General features: G+C 39.3%; 2 protein-coding genes across 15 annotated transcripts in view; one reads left to right on the top strand and one right to left on the bottom strand.

Annotated features, from left to right (window-relative positions):
- Positions 1–958: 958 nt before the first annotated feature.
- On the bottom strand, positions 959–20228 carry UTP18 (UTP18 small subunit processome component). Of its 2 annotated transcripts, XM_005305735.5 has the most exons (14): positions 19838–20228; positions 18261–18391; positions 17981–18076; positions 16841–16917; positions 16479–16564; positions 15113–15238; positions 14458–14632; positions 13403–13503; positions 11457–11547; positions 9267–9390; positions 6206–6380; positions 2718–2860; positions 1856–1920; positions 959–1126 (listed from the first exon to the last, which is right to left on the bottom strand). In XM_005305735.5, the coding sequence occupies exons 1-13, from the start codon at positions 20069–20071 to the stop codon at positions 1896–1898; spliced, it is 1584 nt and encodes a 527-aa protein (XP_005305792.2). In that variant the 5' UTR covers positions 20072–20228; the 3' UTR covers positions 959–1126; positions 1856–1895. The 2 variants fall into 2 exon arrangements, with proteins under 2 accessions (XP_005305792.2, XP_042696987.2); XM_042841053.2 differs by lacking the exon at positions 2718–2860 and having other exon boundaries at positions 19838–20197.
- A 13-nt stretch (positions 20229–20241) lies between these two features.
- The window catches only part of MBTD1 (mbt domain containing 1), a 56829-nt gene continuing 56173 nt past the window's right edge, over positions 20242–20897 (top strand). For 5 of the 13 annotated variants that reach the window (XM_065562844.1, XM_065562842.1, XM_065562834.1 and 2 more), the window contains exon 1: positions 20559–20751. In XM_065562844.1, the coding sequence (XP_065418916.1) occupies positions 20731–20751 (21 nt within the window). In that variant the 5' untranslated portion in view covers positions 20559–20730. Of the gene's footprint in view, positions 20369–20495; positions 20752–20897 lie in introns of those variants that run through there. The other 8 variants (XM_065562848.1, XM_065562846.1, XM_065562836.1 and 5 more) reach the window with 5 other exon arrangements.

Here is a 20897-nt window from a genome sequence, read left to right as displayed (position 1 = left end):
CCATAGCTTACAGGAAAGGTTGATAGCTATAGCTTCAAAAGATGTTGAGAGCATTAAGACTTGAAATCTGCATTTTCCCCCTACTTCAGGGATGAAAATGCTCAAAATGAACTCAATACCTTCTTTTGTACTTCCACCTTCACTGGAGGCTTAACAGTGATTCCATAGTTACCAATTACTTGAGCTATTCTATGGCTAACTGATTTGTTACCCAAGTAAAGTAGAGTCCTTGATCTCTAATGTGCACTGACTCAAAAGAGGTTAGGTGTTAATTTTTCCTTCTGTAAAGTGGACAATTGTATTTAAAAGACCTCCTTGATCCACTTTAAAAAAAATTGTTAGCTAATACTTAGTGATCCCAAATCACTACAATTATGCAGTAAAAGACTTCTGTTCACCTTTATCCTTCAGTTTATGACTCTAGGGAAGGAGCTAGGAAACCAGTTCAGACCAGGTAAGGAGTGAAATTAGAGATGCTGTATATTTGGCCTCCAGTGATGAAGCATCAGCATCTATACATTATCCCTGCTGGTTGACTCGCGTCTGAAAAATTTCATAGTTCGAAAGTTTAAGAGTCAACAAACTGATAGGTGGTACCTCAGGAAAGTATGTTATGATTAGCCAGTGGTTTCTGCCAAGAATTAAAAAAAGATAAAATTCAGATGTACAATTAGTTTTTCATAAGATGTATTTTTAGGACCGTAAGGCCAAATTAGGTTCCAATGGCCTGGAAAAAAATCTCTTAAATGCTTAATATACCAAGCTGGCTAAAATTCAATGTGTCGAGCTCATCTCTGGCACTGCAATACTTGATACTCCTAGAATAACTAAAAAAAAAGAATTAAAGTGTTTGCTGAAGAGGGATAGATCACACGACGGGATTAGCACACCAGCCATTCAAATCCTACTTGCTTCCAAGAACACCAATTTACAAAAAAAGTTGAAAGACTTGTCCGGAAACATGTTATCAGGTGCTTTTATTAAGCAACACAATACTCACAAAAGCCACCAAACAAGCACAACATCGGAACTTATGAATGTTCATAAAAAAATACAAAAGTATTTTAAAAATCAGCAGTTTGTGTTTTTTTGAAATCAGCATACTTGTAACTGAAGATTACAGCATCTGGGGAGAGAACAGTACAGAGGAATACATTAGTATCTGCAAAACGTTAGACACCACAGAAAGTGAATATTGGTTTGACGTTTACAAATGAAGTCTGTGCCATTGTTCCCAGTTTACACTGTTCCAGGCATTTGGGTTCAGTGATCTATAGTACTGGGTTACTGGTGGAAGCCACCCAGCTGATGTGTAACAAAATGTGATGAGACTGTATTGTACATCTTTTATATAAACAGGTTGAATGGCATAAATACCACACAGACTGTCTAAATTCAACCTTTTTTTGGACACACCTAAATCAGTCAGTTATCAAATCAAGCTAAATCAATATATGCCAACTGTAAACCGATTTGTCTCTCCCTGCACTGAAGCCTGCAGTGTAACTATTCTATTGTTTGATAATATTGAGGCCAGACTATTTACTACATTAGAGCAGGGTCTTATTTGTAAGAAAGGTGACAAGAAATTAATGACTGATGAGGTAGTATGTTGACTAGAGATCCATTGGCAGAGCAGCAGAGATCGGAGCAGTTTGTTCCTCGAACCATCATTAAATCCTGCCCTCAAGTACACACACATCATGGTGACTTGTATTACACAGAAATATGAAATACCTCCCAAAATTTCCCCCCAACACACCAAGGTGAAGTTTTAATCAAGGGAAAAGGAGCGAGATTGAAACTTATGTTTCCCCAGAATTATGCTATTGACAGCTGACCCAAAATTACTTACACTTTTGTGATTCGAAGTAGCTTTCCTCATACTGTCTCTCTTAGAAATCCGAATAATGTTTCAACCTGAAACAAAAAAAGTTAAGCACTTAAACCAAACAAGCTTACAAGTGTTATTGTAGGAGGCAGACAACTCTCGTTACTACCGTGTCTGGAAACACTAGGTAGTCTCATGTATAATCCCAAACATTTCCCCCTACAATATATATTAATAGAGACCCTTGTTATATCATATATCAGGTTAGTTTGCAGGACGGTACAAAGTATATTTTTCAAATGTTAACAGCTCAGGGAAGAGATGCACATGAAGAATCAACACAGATATGCTGTTCCCAAATTCATATTAAAGGAGGAAGTGACAAGATGCACACATTAAAAATCTCACTATGTAAATTAGACTTGACACAGGTTGACAAGTGTTGTGTTGGGGGCAGTTATGAGGGTAAGATTTACAACAGTGAGACTGCAAAAAAAAAAAAAAAAGTTAATCTCTAGTTAGTAAGCTTTAAATAGAGAGGAGTTTTTAAACTTGTGCCTCAAATAAAGGTTAGAGCAATTCAAACTGCCTTGTTCAGTCCTTGGCCTCTACTGAAACAACTATGACTTTGCTTTTTGCTATGGACATTTGACTAATAGGTGGACTATAAGCCATTTCATATTCTATTGAAATGACCACAAGATTTGCTCTTTGTTTTGTCAAGCACTGTATATACGTCATACATTGCATAAAAGCTAATTAACTTGAGTCTCCAATTTGAGCTAGTGCCCTAGAGAACAAAGACTATCCTTACCATACCAGTCTCTGCAGCCATTTATTCCCCTCCTTAAACAAAAAAAGTCAAGGAAGCTAATTTAATACATACCTATACAACAAAGCTTTGCCTTTGTTGTTTCCTATGGAAAAAAAACCACTTCTGGGAGAAAAATCCATAGACTGAGCAAGACAAATGAGCTTTCTTCTGAACACTGGGAAGTTTGAGAATACAGTAAGTGAAGGAATGTGTACCTATTAAGAGAAGTATATCGTTAACTATTGTAAGTTTCCACAATCCATGCAGTTTCAAAAAAAATAAAAATAAAATTAGAAAACAATTTAAGAAGTTAACAGGACGCCTCAATGTATCCACTTTAAACCACTATTTTCACAGGAGTATGTTTCATTTTAATACCAGCATTAAATTTCCAGGACATCATCCTTTTATTGCACGTTGAGTTTATTTTGAGAAAAATGAATAATCGTTACTTTAAAATGATTCCTAGCACCAGGACTAAGGACTAATATTTTGGAGAAGACTCTAGAGTTTGTTAATAGTAACTAATTTAACATTATTCATGTTACAACAACATGTAAACAACATAACACTTAAGGTACATTTAAAGCCCGTAATAAAGCATCAATATTTAATTGACTCAACCTTAAGTAGCTCTTTAAAGAGTTTCATATAGACTTATTTCTTTGACAAAAGCTGAATGTTGAAACCTTAACACTGTTGAAATGAAAGCCAGATTAGTGTTACTGAACAGTAACAATTAATACTAAAAAGTACACAATAGGGCTGGAAAAAATCCATAGGAAGTATTACTTAGCAAGTGCCATCAGCCTGTACAGAACCTGTGCTTTTATTATTGAAGTTACATTTCTAGCCTGTATGCTCAGGAAGAAACACAGAGAGAATCACATTTTGAAGCTTAAGTGATATTCTATACTATTGTCCTCCCAAGTCTGCTGGCTGATGGGAACAAGGAGGCAGCAGTAAAACAAACAAGAAATTAGCTCAATTTCATTCTGCTGTAGCTTGAGAAATCGATGAGCCACTATAGAGTCAGTCATTTGAGGACTTAATCTAACCTTTCCCAAGCCTCTTAACGGAGATCCAACATCAACGCCAAGGCTGTGGATTAGGAAGAAAAAAAAGTGATCCTTCTGACTGCCTTCCAGTAACTGAACGAAAGGCTTCAAATTTAATCAGACATCTACTTGAGTCTACGCAGGATGGTTACTTAACCTGGCAGCAACCAGCAGCAATTTCCCCTCTCACTCCACGCCTCTGCTTCACAGGTATCATGAAGGACACATCAAGCAGTTATAAACATTGGGATATTTTCTCAGAGATTCAATCTTGTGAGTGAACAAATGCCAGTGCCTCTTCAATCTACCAAAAGTACATTCAATCGTCATTCTGCACCTGCTGAGGTGGAAGTTGAATCTTTCCTTGGTGCTGTTGAGGTGGCCAGTATACAGCTTAATGAGCCAGGAATACAAGGGGTAGACTGGGTCCACTATGATCACTACTGGCATTTCAACATTGCCAAAGGTAATCTGCCCACAGGTGCTGGAACTAGGGGTACAGGTGCACCCCCTGGCTTAAAGAGGTTTCTACAACATACAGTGTTTACAGTTTGGTTCAATGGCTCTCAGCACCCCCACTGTACAAACTGTTCCAGCACCCCTGAATCAGCCAGTCAGGAAAGGAAGCCCCTACTTGTACCTTTCTGAATAGTCCTGTGTTCTTAAAGAAGCGAGTATCATGCACCCTTCCTGACTAGTCAACACATCGGTGAAGCATCCCTGGTGACCCACCAGCACTTGCATAACCATAGAAAAATAGCCCTTTCTGTGGATGTAGTCTGTGGCAAGGTGGTCTGGTACCAAAATAAGGACAGGCATGCCTCAGGAATGCCTCAAAGTAAGGAGCCTCAGCTGAAGTCTTTAAGAGCTCTTTATAAAATGGAAAGAAAGAGGAAATAATATATTGTGTACTTATTTTCTGTCCATCTTTAAGGCCTATTGTACCAAACAAAGCCTGGTTAACAAAGCATTAGCATCAATTTCTGAAGATCTTCTCCCACTTTTTACCCCACCCAATCGGAGTTCATATTTTCAATTTGTCTCGACTTCAGAAGCTTCTCCTTGTTTTGAGGATTAAATATCTAGTCTAGTGACAGCTCAGGTACTAATTCAAGGTATCATCTTGTCACAACAGCAAGTGTCCTGTATTTGAAACAGATTAAAAGATACTTTAGGTGTTCACTTATCCCTAATAAGCTACTTCTTCATAGATTTAATGGACCAATATTTCAGCAGTATTTTCCCCTCAACATTGCAAGATGCATGTATTTAAATTATACTGCTTGTTCTCTCAGTGTAGTGCTTGTCATTATCTTGGGTTTATCTTTCATAGCTTTGTGATGTGATAAAACTGTTCTGTTAAGTCATTTTATACACTGAAACCAGTCAGCTCACCTCTAATTTTCTTCCAGTCAAGCATTCTAATGACACTGTCTGGTTTCTTTTCATTAGAAATCACAGGTTTAGCATCATTAAGCATTAATGTGATTTGACTACTACCACAGCACTAATCTAATGAATACAAATCATGTAATCTTGCCTCAGATTTACTGTTGAGGATCTCTGATATGCAGAACCAAAACCAATAGACCAAACTACATCTTTCAATATTTTGAGTGTACACTAATTTCAATAGCCTCTCAAACTACTACAGTTAAGAAAATGTACAATAGTACCACCCTATTTGCCTAAAACAGATAATAGCAGCATGGAGAAAGGAAGGTAGTTGAGCTTTGCTTTACCAGCCTTATCTCCATGCCAGTCAGGAGCTGCACTAAGTTCTCAAGAATTCAGTTCAACCTTCCCAGCTGGTGAGTAAATACAAGAACATGAAGACTATATGTAGGGGTGTGTTACTATATCTTCCACTTAACCACTGGATACTGCTTAATTTAATTCCATTTTATTTTTTCTGAGTGTGGGGAAATCCTATTTTTAAAAGTAATTTTTAATCCAGTTTACCAATGGACAGCTCTATTACTGGCTAGAGAGAAAGAGGACAAAGGAAGAACCAAAATCCTCAAAGAGCTAGAGAAAAAAATCCAGAGAGACTGCTACAACTAAAGGCTGCATTAAAAGGCCAACAACAAAGTCTAAATAACTACTACTATGTACTTAGTAGACTGTTACCCTTAGTGTTCAGATCATCAACCAAGTAGAGCAGATCAAAGTGGGAAGAAAAAGGGTTTCCAGAAGGCACTGGAGTGAACCAGATATCAAGGTTAGGTAAGGCTCTTCAAGGCAGAGACCATCTTTAAGTTATGTATTTGCACAGTGCAAAGGAAACTGGGGTTAGGGCCCCATGGCACAACAACAGTACAAAGAAAAATGAAAAGTTTAGGGTGTTTGTTCCACAGGCCTAGTATCAGATAGCAGACTGAGGCCGGCACAGGTGTATACCGCCGTTAACAATAAAATCACCTCCCTATGTCATTATCCTGTTCAATTTGGGTATTTGCATCACAGCAAACCTTTACTGAAAAGGATGAAGGCTTGACTTACCAGCTTGACTGCATCATCTGCTGCACTGGAGGCCACGGCCAAAATTTCTGTGGTGGGATTGAAGGTCAAAGATGTAGCAGCTGTAACCAAGTTCATTATGGCTTTAACAGGTTTAGGATTGGTTTCTCGGAGGCAAACATCGTGGGTATACACGTTCACAACTCCCGAACAGGAGCTAGAGAGGAAAACAATTGAGAGTCTCTTCAAAAAGACCACGTGGAAAAGAAACATTTTCTCAGTTTGTGACAATTTTAGAGATTATATCAGAAGCAGTTTCATATCTACATAAACCATTCAAGTAAACCTAAGCCATTTTCCCCCCCTAACTGAATATTTACTAATATCCACAGTAATAGCTAAACAAACCATTAACTCTCAAATGTGAGCCTGGGTCCTTAGTTCAAGCTGAAAAGACTAATGCTTTCAGCTCTGGAGGTCCCTAGTTCAATTCCAGGTTCTGAGGTCAGACTACATGATGATAATGGTCCCTTCTGGCCTGGTTAAGACGCTGCACACCGTGTGTAATATCTTTTATAAAAAGGCTAAGTATTGTAACCAAGAAGTAATACCAGTAAAGCTGAAATATTCTAAATTCAAGGCTATATTAAATAACTAAACATTCTGAACTACTAGTTTCCAAATGGTTACTCACTTTACATGTCACAATTCTGGACACTTATTCTGTTCAGAAAGTCTCATCTAGAGCAGGCTACCAAAGATGTGTCATACAACTGACAAATTAAAAATTATTTTCTAGTTACTCATTTAAAGGATGTATGTTGAGGTTTAGATCACAACTGGAGAAGTAAAATGTACCCTTAAATAAGAATGACCATACTGAGTCAGACCAAAGGTCCATCTAGCGAAGTCCTCGGTTTTCCGAAAGTGGCCAATACCAGGTGCTTCAAAGAGAATCAACAGAACAGGTAATCATCAAGTCATCCATCCTCTTGCCATTCTCAGCTTCTGGTAAACAGAGGCTAGGGACACCATCCGTTCCCGTCCTGGCTAATAGCCATTGATGGACCTATCCTCCATGAACTTATCTAGTTTTCTTTGAACCCTGCAATTCTAATGGTCCCTTTCTGTGAATACTGTATTCAGATCTAACCCACAATAGTTCCATACATAATACAAAACTGTTACCAGTATTCCAGCTACTGAAACCCATCTATAGATTTCCACCTCATGAAAAAAGTCACTTTGTTCAACCTACATTTACTGAAATAATCTTATCACTGAGCCTCTTCAAGATGAAGCAAACCAGGGTCAAATAATATCAATTGGTAATTACTTCTACAGTATAAACTGGTTTAAAATGGTTTTAGGTAAAGAATCATATCCTACTCCAGATGCTTTAGTAAGTGCCAAATATTATGTTTGCTCAAATGCACTACTAATCCTGAGTCTTTAACACTGCAGCTGTATGTAACAAAGCCATAAATAGTCTGAAGGTTACATCAATTAAAAAGACAAAACAAATTCCATTTTTGGATTCTGTCTGGTCTTAGAAGAATTAAGTCCTCTGAACAGTTATAAAAAGATGCAAGAAAAACCTTATAGAAGTTGTGTTAAAGAGTGCACTCCACCTAAAATGGACATAGTAAGGAACAAATGATTAAAACCCAAATTACATCCATTAAAAAACTCAGTATTTCAAATGGTATATAAAAAGGAGACAAATTGAATAATTTGTAGTTTCAGAAACTTATGCACAGACAAGATGCAGAGTATTTTCACTTTACTAAATATAGGGAGCCAGAAACTTTCAATTTCTTTAAAAACCAACAAAAAGTAAGTTCTCAGCCACAAAGAAAGACCCTAGTTGCTGGGTTGGGGATTAAGAGAATACAGGAACATTTTTATAAAAACAAAACAAAACAAAAAAAAAAAAAAACACCTTTAAACTTTGAAATCATTATTTCAATAAGATTCCAGTTTGATGTACCAGGCTTTAAATGTATGTCTTTTTCATATTCCTTTAAATAGATTTTATAATTTTTTTTTGCTCCCCTGTTGAAATTTTACTTAAGGATCTTTTTAAAGCCAGGGTAGACTGATCAGGGAAGCAGTGAAACTGACTGCACAAGAAGTGCCAGCAAATGCACCAAGCAAGCAAACATTTTTCCATCAGCTTTTTTTAACTGAATTATCTTAAAAATTGAGTATTTGCTATTAGTGCAGTTTTCAAATTGTGTCTCCTTACAAATCAGTGCTATATTTAAAAAAAAAAAAAAAAAAAAAAAAAACACGAGTCCAAACAAGGAATTAACTATTAGAGAAAGGAAAGAACTGGGAAGAGATTGAGGAGGGGAAAAGAACAAAAACAACAACACTTGAGCTGACATTTATTAACATGAAGTGGTCACAGAAATCCAGTTTGCATTTTAACAGTTCTGTAGTTAGACCACGTTAACAGTGGCTGCACTATAAACATATGCAGGAAAAAGAGTCAAATGTTCCTGGCATTTAGAAAAAAATCCCTATACTAGAATCTTTGTTAACAGATCACAATTCACCTACAGCTACCTGACTTGAATGGAAGGAAAAATTGAGAGATTTGGTAATATTACGTACTATGGATACCTATGGAACACAATGGTTAGGTCTTCATGAGAAAGAACTAAGTCCATGCAGCTCTCCACCTAATAAACTCAGGCTATGTCTACCCTGGCCCTTTTGTCAGTAAAACTTTTTTTTTTTTTTTCCCCCACACCCCTGACCAACAACACACACCCCTGACTGACAAAAGTTTCACAGACAAGAACACCAATATGGATAGTGCTATGTTGGCAAGAGATGCTCTCCTGCCGACATAGTTATCGCCGCTCATTAGGGTGGTTTAATTATGCCAGCAGGAGCGCTCTCTCCTGCAAGCATAGAGTGGCTACACGGGAGACCTTACAGCAGGGTCTGCAGTGTACACAGTCTAAATCTAGTCTTACCTCCTACTCTTTTACTTACCACATTGTGAACCTGTGGTACCAAAAGTACCAAGATGACAGAGGGAAAAAAACAGGACATTCAAAAACTTTAAAATGCTTAGTTTATTATCACTTACCCACATGCCACGTACTGGCCATTTTTTGATACAGCAAGACATGTTCCACGCAAACATCCTTCATCAGTGAACCTGTTTAGACAGCGCCTACTCTTCACATCCCAAATGAAAACTTCACCCTCATCTAATTATGAGCAGAAGAAAAATAAATGTTAATGTATTCTAGTGTATAAAACCTAGTAGCAATTAAATAACTATGGAAAAAATTGGGCAAGATCAAAATTTACTTTTAAGATCTACTTTAGAGAAATCTGAACCATGCATGTCCAGATATATCTATGGTCTCCAAGTTTGTCAGAATAGTAGGAAAAGGCTTGGTAAAAAACAAACAAACAAACAAACAAACCACACAGACACACCCACTCACCCCCCCCTGGGAAAAAAAACAAACAAACTGGGGCTGACTTTCAAATTTCATACTTGCAAATCAATTGTTTGTACATTCTTAGGTTAAAGATAAAGGAGTTAACACGTAAAACTAAATTAGCCTAATATGGCAATTCACTTCTATTGACACTACTTTTTGTACAAAAGGCGGCATGATTCTACATAGACACCAGTAAAACAGTATCTAGCCAGAATTACAGGCCACTATGGTTCCCATTTGGTATGAACTAGATTTACCTAATATTAAATTCAAGTTCCCAAAACATTAAACCATGTGAGTCTGTCTTCTCCACCCAAAACACAGCAGGAGACCCTGCCACCGCCCATCATCAGTGGCCTGAATAAACTTAAGTCTAACAGAAATCCTCCTTCTGAGGGAAAGGCAAGACCAGCTTGAAGGGATAAGAGTACAAAAAGCAAGGATAGGCAGATGCTTCTCCAACATGCCATACCAGCACAGAAAGACTTATTTTTTTTCAGTATAATAAAACAATTTATGAGTTCCAATTACCCCAATCCCTGGTCTGAAGGCAATTCAAAGCCTATTCCTCCCTTTTAGGAGACTGCATGTTAAGGGCATTTATGCAGTAGCGGACAGAGGTCCATAGTATAGTCAGGATAAACATGTCCAGAATTGAACTCTGGAAAGACACTTGGAGGGAATATTTTCAGGGACAGATCTGAGCCCAAGAGATTTTCATACTTCAAATATGTCTTTGATCCAGCACCATAACCAATATGACAGTGAGGCAATAAAGGTCAAGTTTCCTGAGATGCTGTGCAGCCTGTTGCTCAGAAATACTAAAAGATCACTTTGCGCAGAATTCTTTGCTACAGTTAGGATGTGTAAGTTAACATCCAACAACGCTAAAATTTGTGTTTTTTCCTACAAAGAGCTACAAAGTTGATCATCAGTCATCAAGGAACCACCATTTTTGCTTATTAGTGCCACCTTGCTTTCAGCTTCTCTCAGTTTGTCCACAATTGAGGAATGTCAGTGTCTTGACCAGAATTCAGTCTTCCATCTGTAGTGTACAGTGCACTTGGTTTTGTGTTCTAATCCACACAGCCAACATCAGCATAACATCAGGCAGCAGATAAGTAAAGAGGGAAGATATAAATCCTAAACCAGAAATAATGAGCAGCTATTTGATTCAAAGCAGGAGAGGAGAGTGTGTTGAATATACCATCTTCTTGTTAGAGAGTTCATTTCAAAAAGAGTAAAGAACATTGAAAACATCGTTGAATATTGTAAATTTCAGTAGTATCTCTCTCCCCCTCTTATGTGCCATAAACTTCTACATTCGGAATAGCAAAAAAGTTTCATGGTGGTCAAAACTGTATTAGCAAGTGTGTCAATTCAGGCCACTAAAGCATTTCCATTAAATATTATAGAGTATGATATAAGCATTCACCTATAATGAATTTTTTAAAACAACTTCAACAGGATATGAAAAATCTAGTTTCAATAAACTATAAGCAATACACAACTGTCAGTCAAACATTCTAGATATAATCCTTGTCATCCTTCTATTCTGCTCACATCAAACAAACTTCCTTTTATTTCCCTTCTTGCTATTTTACCCTGTATCCAACAATCCCTTAATCTTGTCTGGACACCAGTAGCAGATGACAGTATATGCCCGAAAGTAAATTAGGGTTTATATACATACTTGGGAGGTACGTGGAGTCTGAAGTTTAAGGGTATCATTTCCAAATACCATTCTTTAATAGCCTAATCAACTACAAATAAAATCCATAAATCTGAAATTAATGTTCTTTAAGGAAACTCAAATGACTTACTAGAATTTGTGTAAATTTTGCTGCTATCTGGAGAGAATGCTGATGCAACAGCCTTTCCATTTATTTTCATACTGCCAATCAGCTCCTTTGTCTAGGAGAACAAAGAGTAACATTTATTAAAACAATTATTCAGGAGACCAAGAGAAATCAGATCTTTGTCACTTGTGGAAGTCAGATACATCCCTGTTTTATTGCCTGAACTCCCACCTACCAACCCTAATATTTAATTATCAGAATAAGTATATCAAGGAATATCTGATTCCTGCTGCATCTAGCAGGACTTCAGTTTTACAAATTAAGGCTCCAATCCTGCTCTTGCTCTTTGCAGGCACAAGGGTCCCTCTGCACAGAAACAGTTGCCCATCAGGGTCACAGGGAATGTTAATAAGAGTAGTTTATTTTATGCTATCGCATCTAACCAAGGATTCCAGATTTTCTTTTAGGCAAATCTCGCTCTAAATCTTTTCCTCACAGGCAATATATGCATAATATTTAGGACCTTTTCTGATTCCCATTATAATGCACTACATACAATTATAGAAGAATACAACAAAACTGTAAGTAGTCAACTGGGGAGTACAACTGGGTCTACTGCATATTGTGAATTAGACGGAAGTTTATTTTAAAAGGTAGCTTCCAATCCACTAGAAAACATTCCCTCCTGAAACGGGTAACTTTAAATGCTTTTAGATAAGTTCAAGACAATTGTTTTCTGCTGCTCTCTCTCTCCCAAAACTTGCTCCCACAAAAGGGCAAAGTAATCACTCTTGAAAAAGGACTGTCAGATATTCAAGGGCAGGGAGGATACCTATAAAAAGGAAAAGGACAATCTCTTTTCTTCAGTTTTGTGATACCATAAAGAAAAAGTATTAATATTTCTTAAGACATGAATACATTAACTTATATTAAGTATTCAAACCTATGTCCGGCCTACTCATTTTTTCACCCTCATTTTTGACAGGGTATTTCATCTCCTTTATGTGTTTTTGGCTGGCTCCAAATACAGCATGAAGTCTGTAGTTTAATATGTAGTAGTCTATGCAAGATACATTTTCACTTCACTAAGTGAAAATGTATCAGGACAATTATGAACACAACAGTAAGACATTAAAATCCATGAGCTACTGAAATAGCTCATCCACACTCCCATTTTTCTGACACCAATATATTGTTATTTACAAGGTTTTAGGTGGGTATTTTTTGTGCTTCTCCCCAAAAAGAGTGCATTGGTGTTTTTAATGTGAATGAAAGAGCTGGCCTGAGAATGAAAACTTCTAGAAATCTACAGAGCGAAACAGCAGTGCAAGTTTATCCATAGCCCCATTAATGTGCCTCATAGTACAGGTTATACTGCAATCGACAGTATAGTTCAGTCTTCATTATGTGCTCACTTTTAGGTCCCTCCGCCAAAAGTAGTGCTAATTAGGGCCATTGGGGTAGCGATTTTTGGGGCTTGTTTTCCACTAAGCAATTGCAAATCAGTCTATCACTACCAGATGGATGGAACTTCAAAACAGAGCTGAAAAATTCCATATCCATCACCAGTGTCATGTGTTATCCAGTCCCACTACCAACCATGAACAAAATTGTTTTAAGAAAAAATAAAACGAACTCTGCCACGTAGAACTGTTGCTTTAAAAAAAAAAAAAAAAAAAAAGGGTTGTATCATCATAAAAATAGTACACCTTATTTAGTGTGTGTCATGATAAAGCCACTTCATTTAAAGTACAGAAGTATTTTCAAATTCAGCAGATGCAAGAGTCAATGGTTTCCAAAGAGCTAGAGATGTTTTAGACTAGCTGTTCTCGGCCTTTTCTGTAGCGGACAACTCCTTGCTCCCCCCACCATGCCCACTTAATGTGAACTGGGTAACCACAACTCTTTGATTCTGTGACAGCATACCCCGAGGGTTGAGAGCCACTATTAATGACAAACAAGACAGCTACCTTCATTGTCAACAAATGAAGATAACCTGAGGTCCCAGTAAGCAGCAGGAATGCTCCATCTGGAGATACTTCAAACTTTCTGATAAATTTCTCTCGCATTCCTTGGAAGGAAAAAAAAAAAAAAAAAGTAAAAAAAAAACTTTCAGAACTGTAATTTACACCAATGAGTTCACCACTTTGTGTATCATACATTTGATTTGGGGGGAGGAAAAGGAAATATAGACAGTTATTGTGACTGTTCAGACCTAGCTGAATCAAGCAGTAGACTTAATTGTCCCCAATGAACATGTTTTCCTCACCACCTGAGTGCAGAATTTAACATGAGGTAATGTGGATTACAACTTTGCTAGAATGAAAACCAGAGTACAATAAACTGGTGTGGAATCACTCAGACCACTAATATTTATGTTTTATGTCAGAGTTAATGCTATAAAATACATGCAATGCAACATTACTTCAAGACATTTGCTAAATATAGATTTTGAAAGTTTTCTGTTCATGGGGGACCCAGAAATTTCAACACAAGCGTAATGATCACATTACTAGAAGGAAAAAGATACAGACTTCTCACAGTGAATCTGTATCTCATAAAAGCACAGGTTTAACACTCTTTTCTTATATGGATGAGCTGTCTCTTCAAGTAATAACATCTGGCTGGCAGAGAAGCTTTAAATATTTTGACAAGTTTCATATTGTATCTGGCCTAAGCATGACACAGTTGATAGCTAACCTTGTAAGAGTTCAGACTGGGTTATTTTAGAGACTAGAGAGATTTGTGTTCAAGTTTTATTTTAACAGAATATTCTCTAAAAGAGTTCAGTCTTAAAAATAAGATTCTGTCAGAGAGTTACCTGAGAATATTGACGTATCAGAGAGTGTCAATTAGATTTTTAAGAGTACTGCAACATGTGTACATACTTACTATATACTACATTCAGAAGTGACCGAGATCTATAGTAAATCTGGATTGGTGCCATTAAGCATTTTACTTTTTCTTTCAAAAGGTTTATAATTGTAGGCCTTAAAAAGCATTGAACATCGCAATAAAACCTCACCTCTTATTTGGTTTACAGGAATAATATTTCCACTCATCATGTCATACACATAGAACAGTTTGCTGCGTGTACCAGTAGCTATAACTTGTTCTCCATCAGCACTGAAATGAGCCTTATAGACCGGAAAGCTTTCCAGATGTATGCTCTGTATCTTTGGATTAGTTTTACCATCCACCTTCAAGAAAACAGAAAAAAAAGGTTGTTTTTGTTCCTCATACATTCATTTGTAATGTGCCTTTCAGATATATTTCTGTATGCAAGCACAAGAATCAAGAGTGTGTAGTCAATACCAGCTTAAAAAAAATAGAGCGCTCCATTCAATCCCAAAGAAACCTTCAAATTAAGCAGCCTGATGAAAACAAATGTCACATATTTCAGATGTGGCCAAAGTACAATAGATCACAGGTGAGAACAGTTTCCAGATAGAGGCCCTCAATTAAGAATATTCCACCCCAGCTCCAGCCAAGCAACTCAGCCAACCATAATTCCTATAGTGACATATGGAGAGGTGATCCCAGCAACAATCCTATCTAAAGCTATTTTTGGCTATATTAAATATAAAATAAGTTATGCCAACACTTTAGAAGCACATTAACAGTGATCCACAACCTCATTGTTCATTTCACATTTTATAAATTGAACACAAGCTGCTCACCTGAAACAGTGATATAGACTGATCTAGTCCAGCAGTCATAACTACTTGTGCAGAAGGATGGAACTGCACTGTTCTCAGTTTGGCATCAGAAGGACGTTCATTATTAGCGTCCAAGCAATTTTTCATCTAGAAAAAGACCAGACCAATGTGGTTGAAACGCAGGCATCAGTTCCCTATCCAACTGCATGTCCCTCCCGCAGTCCACTCATGGAAACAGGGCTTAATGGGATTTCAGCTTCATTGATCTTGTAGAGCACAGAAGTGCAGGAGGGACCTCGGGTTAACCTTGCAAACATTCTGCATAACTGTAGAATATCACCTAGTTCACACATTAGAATAAAGGTTTTCTGAAGTTAGTTTTCATATCTCTGTACATTAAAGAGTGTCATCCAAAGCACACTATCGAGTAGCTGTAAATAAGGTTTCAGCTGACCTTCCATTTTAAGTCTAATTTTGCATTTCCTCCACCTCAACTTTTGAGAGAAACAAAGGAATGTCTTAAATGTAGCACAGCAACAACAGTGAACAATAGCCTCAGTGGTAGAGGGGAGTTCTTATATTAATATAATAGCAAAATGCAGCACTCTTTTTTTTTTTAAATAATAATCAGGAAAGAGTTTACCCAATTTCTACAATTTAAAAATTGGCAGTCAGCTAATCTGGAACAATATAATAACCTGAAGCAGACTACTTGTTTCAATAAGAGGGTGTTTCCCAACATGGAGTGGACCACACAGGGGGCCTCAGAGGACCAGCTGGGGGTACAGAAATCTCTCTGAATTCTTCTGCGGCAGCTCAATTTCAATGAAAAAATAAGTTTCTAGTTATTACAATTATAAAGAAAACCTTCAAAGTGTGAAACAAGAGTACTGACTGTAGAGCTTGCAGAGAACCTGAAACAACATCTGAGGTGTGGACTGCCTCATTTATTTCAATGCATAAAAAAAAAAATCAGATGCCAGTAATAATTAACGTTGACTTTAGGCTACTCTACTGCTCAAAGCATGTAAGAAAGGAGGGGAGATATTATGAAGACCTATACCAGTGTCTCCCAAGGTAGTGGGAGGGAAGAGAAGAGTACTGAGGACTAGTCAGGGGGTACAGATGTAAGAATTGAGATGAGTAGGCCTTGAACACCACATGACAGACTTACAACCCTGACTAACTGGCTTCATTTTCTTGGAGTGGAAGGATTTCAGCTTTCAAGAGAGTTTGGGAAACCCTGCAGTAAGCCATCCACAGAACCACTGGCAAAAACTGCTGCCCAAGCAGCAGAATGGTACTTCTTGTGTTATAAAATATGTATACACAGATCAACAGTAACTATATTTAAACACTCTGAAGGAAATGAGAGGGCAGTTTTTACCTGTAAAATGCCTCTTGGTAAAGTCTCGGACGGAGACACAAAATTGCCCGTCTTGCGGAGCAACTCATCATCTTCGTCACTGTCATCTAATTAAAACGGATTTAAAACGGCTTATTGAATGTACAATTTGTTCCTGCATCCCCACATACATGTTCTTTAACATTATTTTGTGTGTCCTCCGCAGCTGCAAGTCAAAACCATAAGCAAAAGCACAAAGCAATAGGTATCCAGTATACAGTCAGTGTTTTCTAATTAGAATAGGAAAAATGCCAGGCAACGAATGAATCTCTCAGAGGTCACACAAAATAAGGGAACATGTTGGAAGAACTAAATACTTTTCTAAAATATTTAAATATATTTACCATCATTTGCACTTTTTCTGGCTTTCTTCTCGTCTTTCTGGGCCCAGAAAGGCACTCCTCCCATAGCTCGCTGAAATCTAAAAGAAAAGAGAACTTTCATATTCCCATTCTTTCTTAATGACCATCATACTGCCAAAAAATTATTTTTCAGCAATTTTCCCCACAGTAATAGGGAAGCCATTAAAACACCCTCCCAACAATCACATCACCTCACTCCGATACAGCAGCCAGAATCTTCCTTTGCTGTCTTTAACAGATCTTTTCTACTCCAGCTTCCATTAACTGAATTCAGTACATAAAATCTGTAAACAATCTAAACCATATGACATATACATATTTAAAATGTTCTCTCCCTCAAAGTGAGGGAAATCTAGTTTTGTTAATTGCATGAGAAGTTAGGTTTTCAAATGCTTGAGTAGTGCAGTGATGATTTTAAACCTGAGTAAAATACTTAGCCATTTATGTAAAATTCAATTTATACACAGACTTGCCTACATAGCTAAGTTCACAGGCATACAAAGGGTCCTTAAATGTAAGGTAACAAATTTGCAATAATAAGGGCACAAATATTATGCTAGTTGCATAATACTTCTGTTCGGTTCACAATTCAAGTCTTTAGGCAGGAAAAATTGCATTGTTTAATAAACTACAATGTGAATTGATGTATTAGTCTTTCTTTCTTATTCTCAATTGTTCTGTTGCACATAAAGACAGCTAACATGTTCCCCCTTTAGGGCTGGATGCATTTGATTGACAAAGCAACATATCTAGTTACATATGACAGATTTTATGAAGCCTAAATTTGTATACTATCTGCTCTACCATGTTGAATAATGGTAAGGAAGCAGAAACACGACTGTCTGCTCCAAGGACAAAAGCAACACAATTGCAAGCTAAGAATGTAGTTTTTTCCCCACATTATACTGGTTATTTGTTAAGCCCTAACAACATGATTGATGCTGTTGGGCACATTAGCTTTAAGGAATTTAAGTTATTCACCTAAATTCCTTGGTCAAAAGGCGAAAAGAGCATCTTAAACGCTCCTAATGGGGGAAACTCACTTGACCACAACATATCTAATCTCATGTTACTAAAATTAGCAGCAAATTTACGTTAACATAATCAATTAACAATTGTTACTGTTCTTGAAGCCTCCTTTGAACTTTTTCTTTGGAAAGCTTCTTCTCTGCATCACTTTTCATCATGTCTTTCCGATAACGGTGGGTCATGTCAATTCTAGGAAACAAAATCATATTCTCAATGTTAAAGTGTTGCAGAAAGTGTATTAACAGTCCTTATTTTCTTTAAGTCTTCAAGAAGCAGCCACTTAAAATAGCAGACTTGGTATTTATTCCAAGTCTTAAAATCAATCTCTCTATTTTCCCATTTCCATCATTACAACATTAGGAGCTTAACTCACATTTCCTCGGCTTCGTCTTCATCATCCACCCATGCTGGTTTTTTAGATGGAGGGAAATTATCTTTTGCTTCGTTCTCCACTTCTGAGTCACTGGAGTCCTCTTTTAGAAGATTTCCCGTGACTACATCAAGCTTAAAAAAAATCCATATAATTGGGTCAAAATATTGGTCAAATATAACAATTTTACAACTTTGAACAGTGGAAGTTTTAAGACATTTCTCCGCATGGGGAGAAAAATCAAGAACAAAACAGTAAAACCACCACTCTCCCAGTGTTGGAAGGCTGGGTGGGCAGCCAAGGCGGATACGGAGAGTGTAGTTCCTTCCTCCACCACAAACCAGCCCCCCTCTCCTCCTGATATTTATCTATCACCTCCCCCAAGTTTCAGAGTAGCAGCCGTGTTAGTCTGTATCCGCAAAAGAAGAACAGGAGTACTTGTGGCACCTTAGAGACTAACATATTTATTAGAGCATAAGCTTTCGTGGACTACAGCCCACTTCTTCGGATGCAACTCCCCCAAGTGCCATCCCTGATGGGAACGGGAGGGACACCTACCTCCCCTCCCACAGTCCATTCCCCACTATTTCTCATAAAAGGTGAAAGTTTAGAGAACAGTTTAACTTATTCTAGAAAATACACATTAAAAGAATGCTTTTGCTACTGACAGACTAGCCTAAATCCACAGGTTCCAGAAGTATAAGATGCACCTTTAAACAAGCTTTTCAGTAATTTTCAGCTGTATTCCTATATTTCTTTTATTCTTAATGCCCTGTGCACCATGGGAATAAAGGGTAACTCCCCACTAGATCTGGGAATTGTTTCTGCCTCTAAACCCACTTCACTACACTCAAGTGCCTGTAACAATAGCCACTACAACAGGGGCAGTCAAACTAGGGATCGGGACCCCTCAGGGGGTCATGAGGTTATTATAGGGGGGGTCGTGAGCTGTCAGCCTCCACCCAACCCCGCTCTGCCTCCAGCATTTATAATGGTGCTAAATATATAAAAAGGGATTTTTAATTTATTGGAGGGGGGGGTCACACTCAGAGGCTTCCTATGTGAAAGGAGTCACCAGTACAAGTCTGAGAACCACTGCGCAATCTCAAGCAATTTTACATTATACTTAAAGCTTCACAGGAATAAAAATCATATATAAATTTAAAGAGCTTTAGACAGCTCCCTATCCCATTCTAGTCGCGCTGTGCTGTGCCAGCCTTGCAAGGCAAACAGCCGGCGAGAGGCGCTTCAGGCCCCATCGCAGCAGGGGCCGGGACGCGGGCGCCAGGTCTCGGAGGGCTGGGCGGGCGGGCAGGCAACAGGGATACGAAGAGTGTAGTTGCTTCCGCCGCCGCAAATCAGCCCCCGACCCCTTTTCCAAGCGCCTCTTCCCCCAAGCGCCTCTAGGGTGACCAGACAGCAAGTGTGAAAAATCGGGACGGGGGTGGGGGGTGATAGGCGCCTATATAAGACAAAGCCCCAAATATCGGGACTGTCCCTATAAAATCGGGACATCTGGTCACCCTAGCCCTCCCTGACGGGAAGGGACGGGCACCTACCTCGCCTCCCCCTCGCCTCACCTGCTTGCCCAGACCCCGCAACCGCTCCTCCTCCTCGGCGTCCTGGCTGCCGCCGAACACCAGCTCCTCCAGGCACCGCTCCATCACCGGCTTCCTGGCCAGCACCCCCAGGTGCCGGGCGCGTCGGGCCTCCTCGCCCCCATCGCCGGGGTCTCCCGTCCGCCGCTTCTTCTGCGCCCGGACACGCTTCCGCGCGGGGCTCCGACTCGCGGCCGCAGAACCCGCCGGCTCCATCTCAGCGCCTAACGTACCGACAGCCGAAGCCGGCGGCGTCCCTCGCTAACCGGAAGCGGAAACAGAAAGGTCTGTTTCCCACGTGACCAAGTACTTAGCTCACCAGCTGCCTCTTTCACGTGATTCAGTCCGCTTCCCCTTCACTTAAAACAGTCTCACATGACCCCTTCGCCCCGTCCCTTCCACGTGATAGGCTCCCAGGCCGGACTATTCTATTGCCCATACGGAAGGGTCCAATCCCACTTATAACGACTAATCTTCCAGACGGTAATACTGGGCTCAGAAGCAGCAAATCACGTGAGCCAGACAATTGCCAGGCTGTTTTAGCATGCCGCTTCGCACCCCCCTCCCCACAAAATGGTTCCGTCCAGAGGGATACGGCGAGCGAGGAGGCTCTGAAGACCTGGGGACCCAATGAGAGCGCGCGGTGGGCTGGGCGCGGCGCGTGCGCGCTGCCGTTATGCTAATGTTGTTGATATTCTGGGCAGGGAGTTGAATTTCTTTCTCTGCCTAAGTGAGAGGCTGAACTTTCCAGGCCACCTCCTGTCCCAGCCGGGCCCTGCCCCTCGGAGGGGAGGGGGGAGAGAAGAAGGGGGCTGAGCAGAGAGGAGGGGGAGGAGGGTGGAGAACAGCAGGCATCCCCTGCCCATGAGGGCCTGATGGAAAACACAAAGGACCTGGTGAGTAGCACAGCCCCGGGGGGAGGCAGGGCAGCGGCCGCTGCTGCGGTGGGCTCGCCTGGCTTATCGGGGGTGTGTGTGTGTGCAGTGCTTGTGGGAGCAGCCGTGGGGCTGCGGGGACGGGGTGCAACAGGGGCAGTGCGGGG

The sequence above is a fragment of the Chrysemys picta genome, chromosome 12, assembly GCF_011386835.1.
Source record: "Chrysemys picta bellii isolate R12L10 chromosome 12, ASM1138683v2, whole genome shotgun sequence".
Taxonomy (NCBI): Eukaryota; Metazoa; Chordata; order Testudines; family Emydidae; genus Chrysemys; species Chrysemys picta.
Note: the sequence above shows the minus strand (reverse complement) of the source record. Positions and strands in the feature narration are given on the sequence as shown.

Excerpts from the sequence above, each read along its gene's own strand:
- UTP18 (XM_005305735.5), bottom strand. The coding sequence starts at position 20,071 with ATGGAGCCGGCGGGTTCTGCGGCCGCGAGTCGGAGCCCCGCGCGGAAG. Across the intron at positions 2,861-6,205 it reads CAGATGATGCAGTCAAGCTG|GTACACATTCCTTCACTTAC; the intron begins GTAAGTCAAGCC and ends TTCTCTTAATAG. Across the intron at positions 1,921-2,717 it reads GGCAAAGCTTTGTTGTATAG|GTTGAAACATTATTCGGATT; the intron begins GTATGTATTAAA and ends TTTTTGTTTCAG.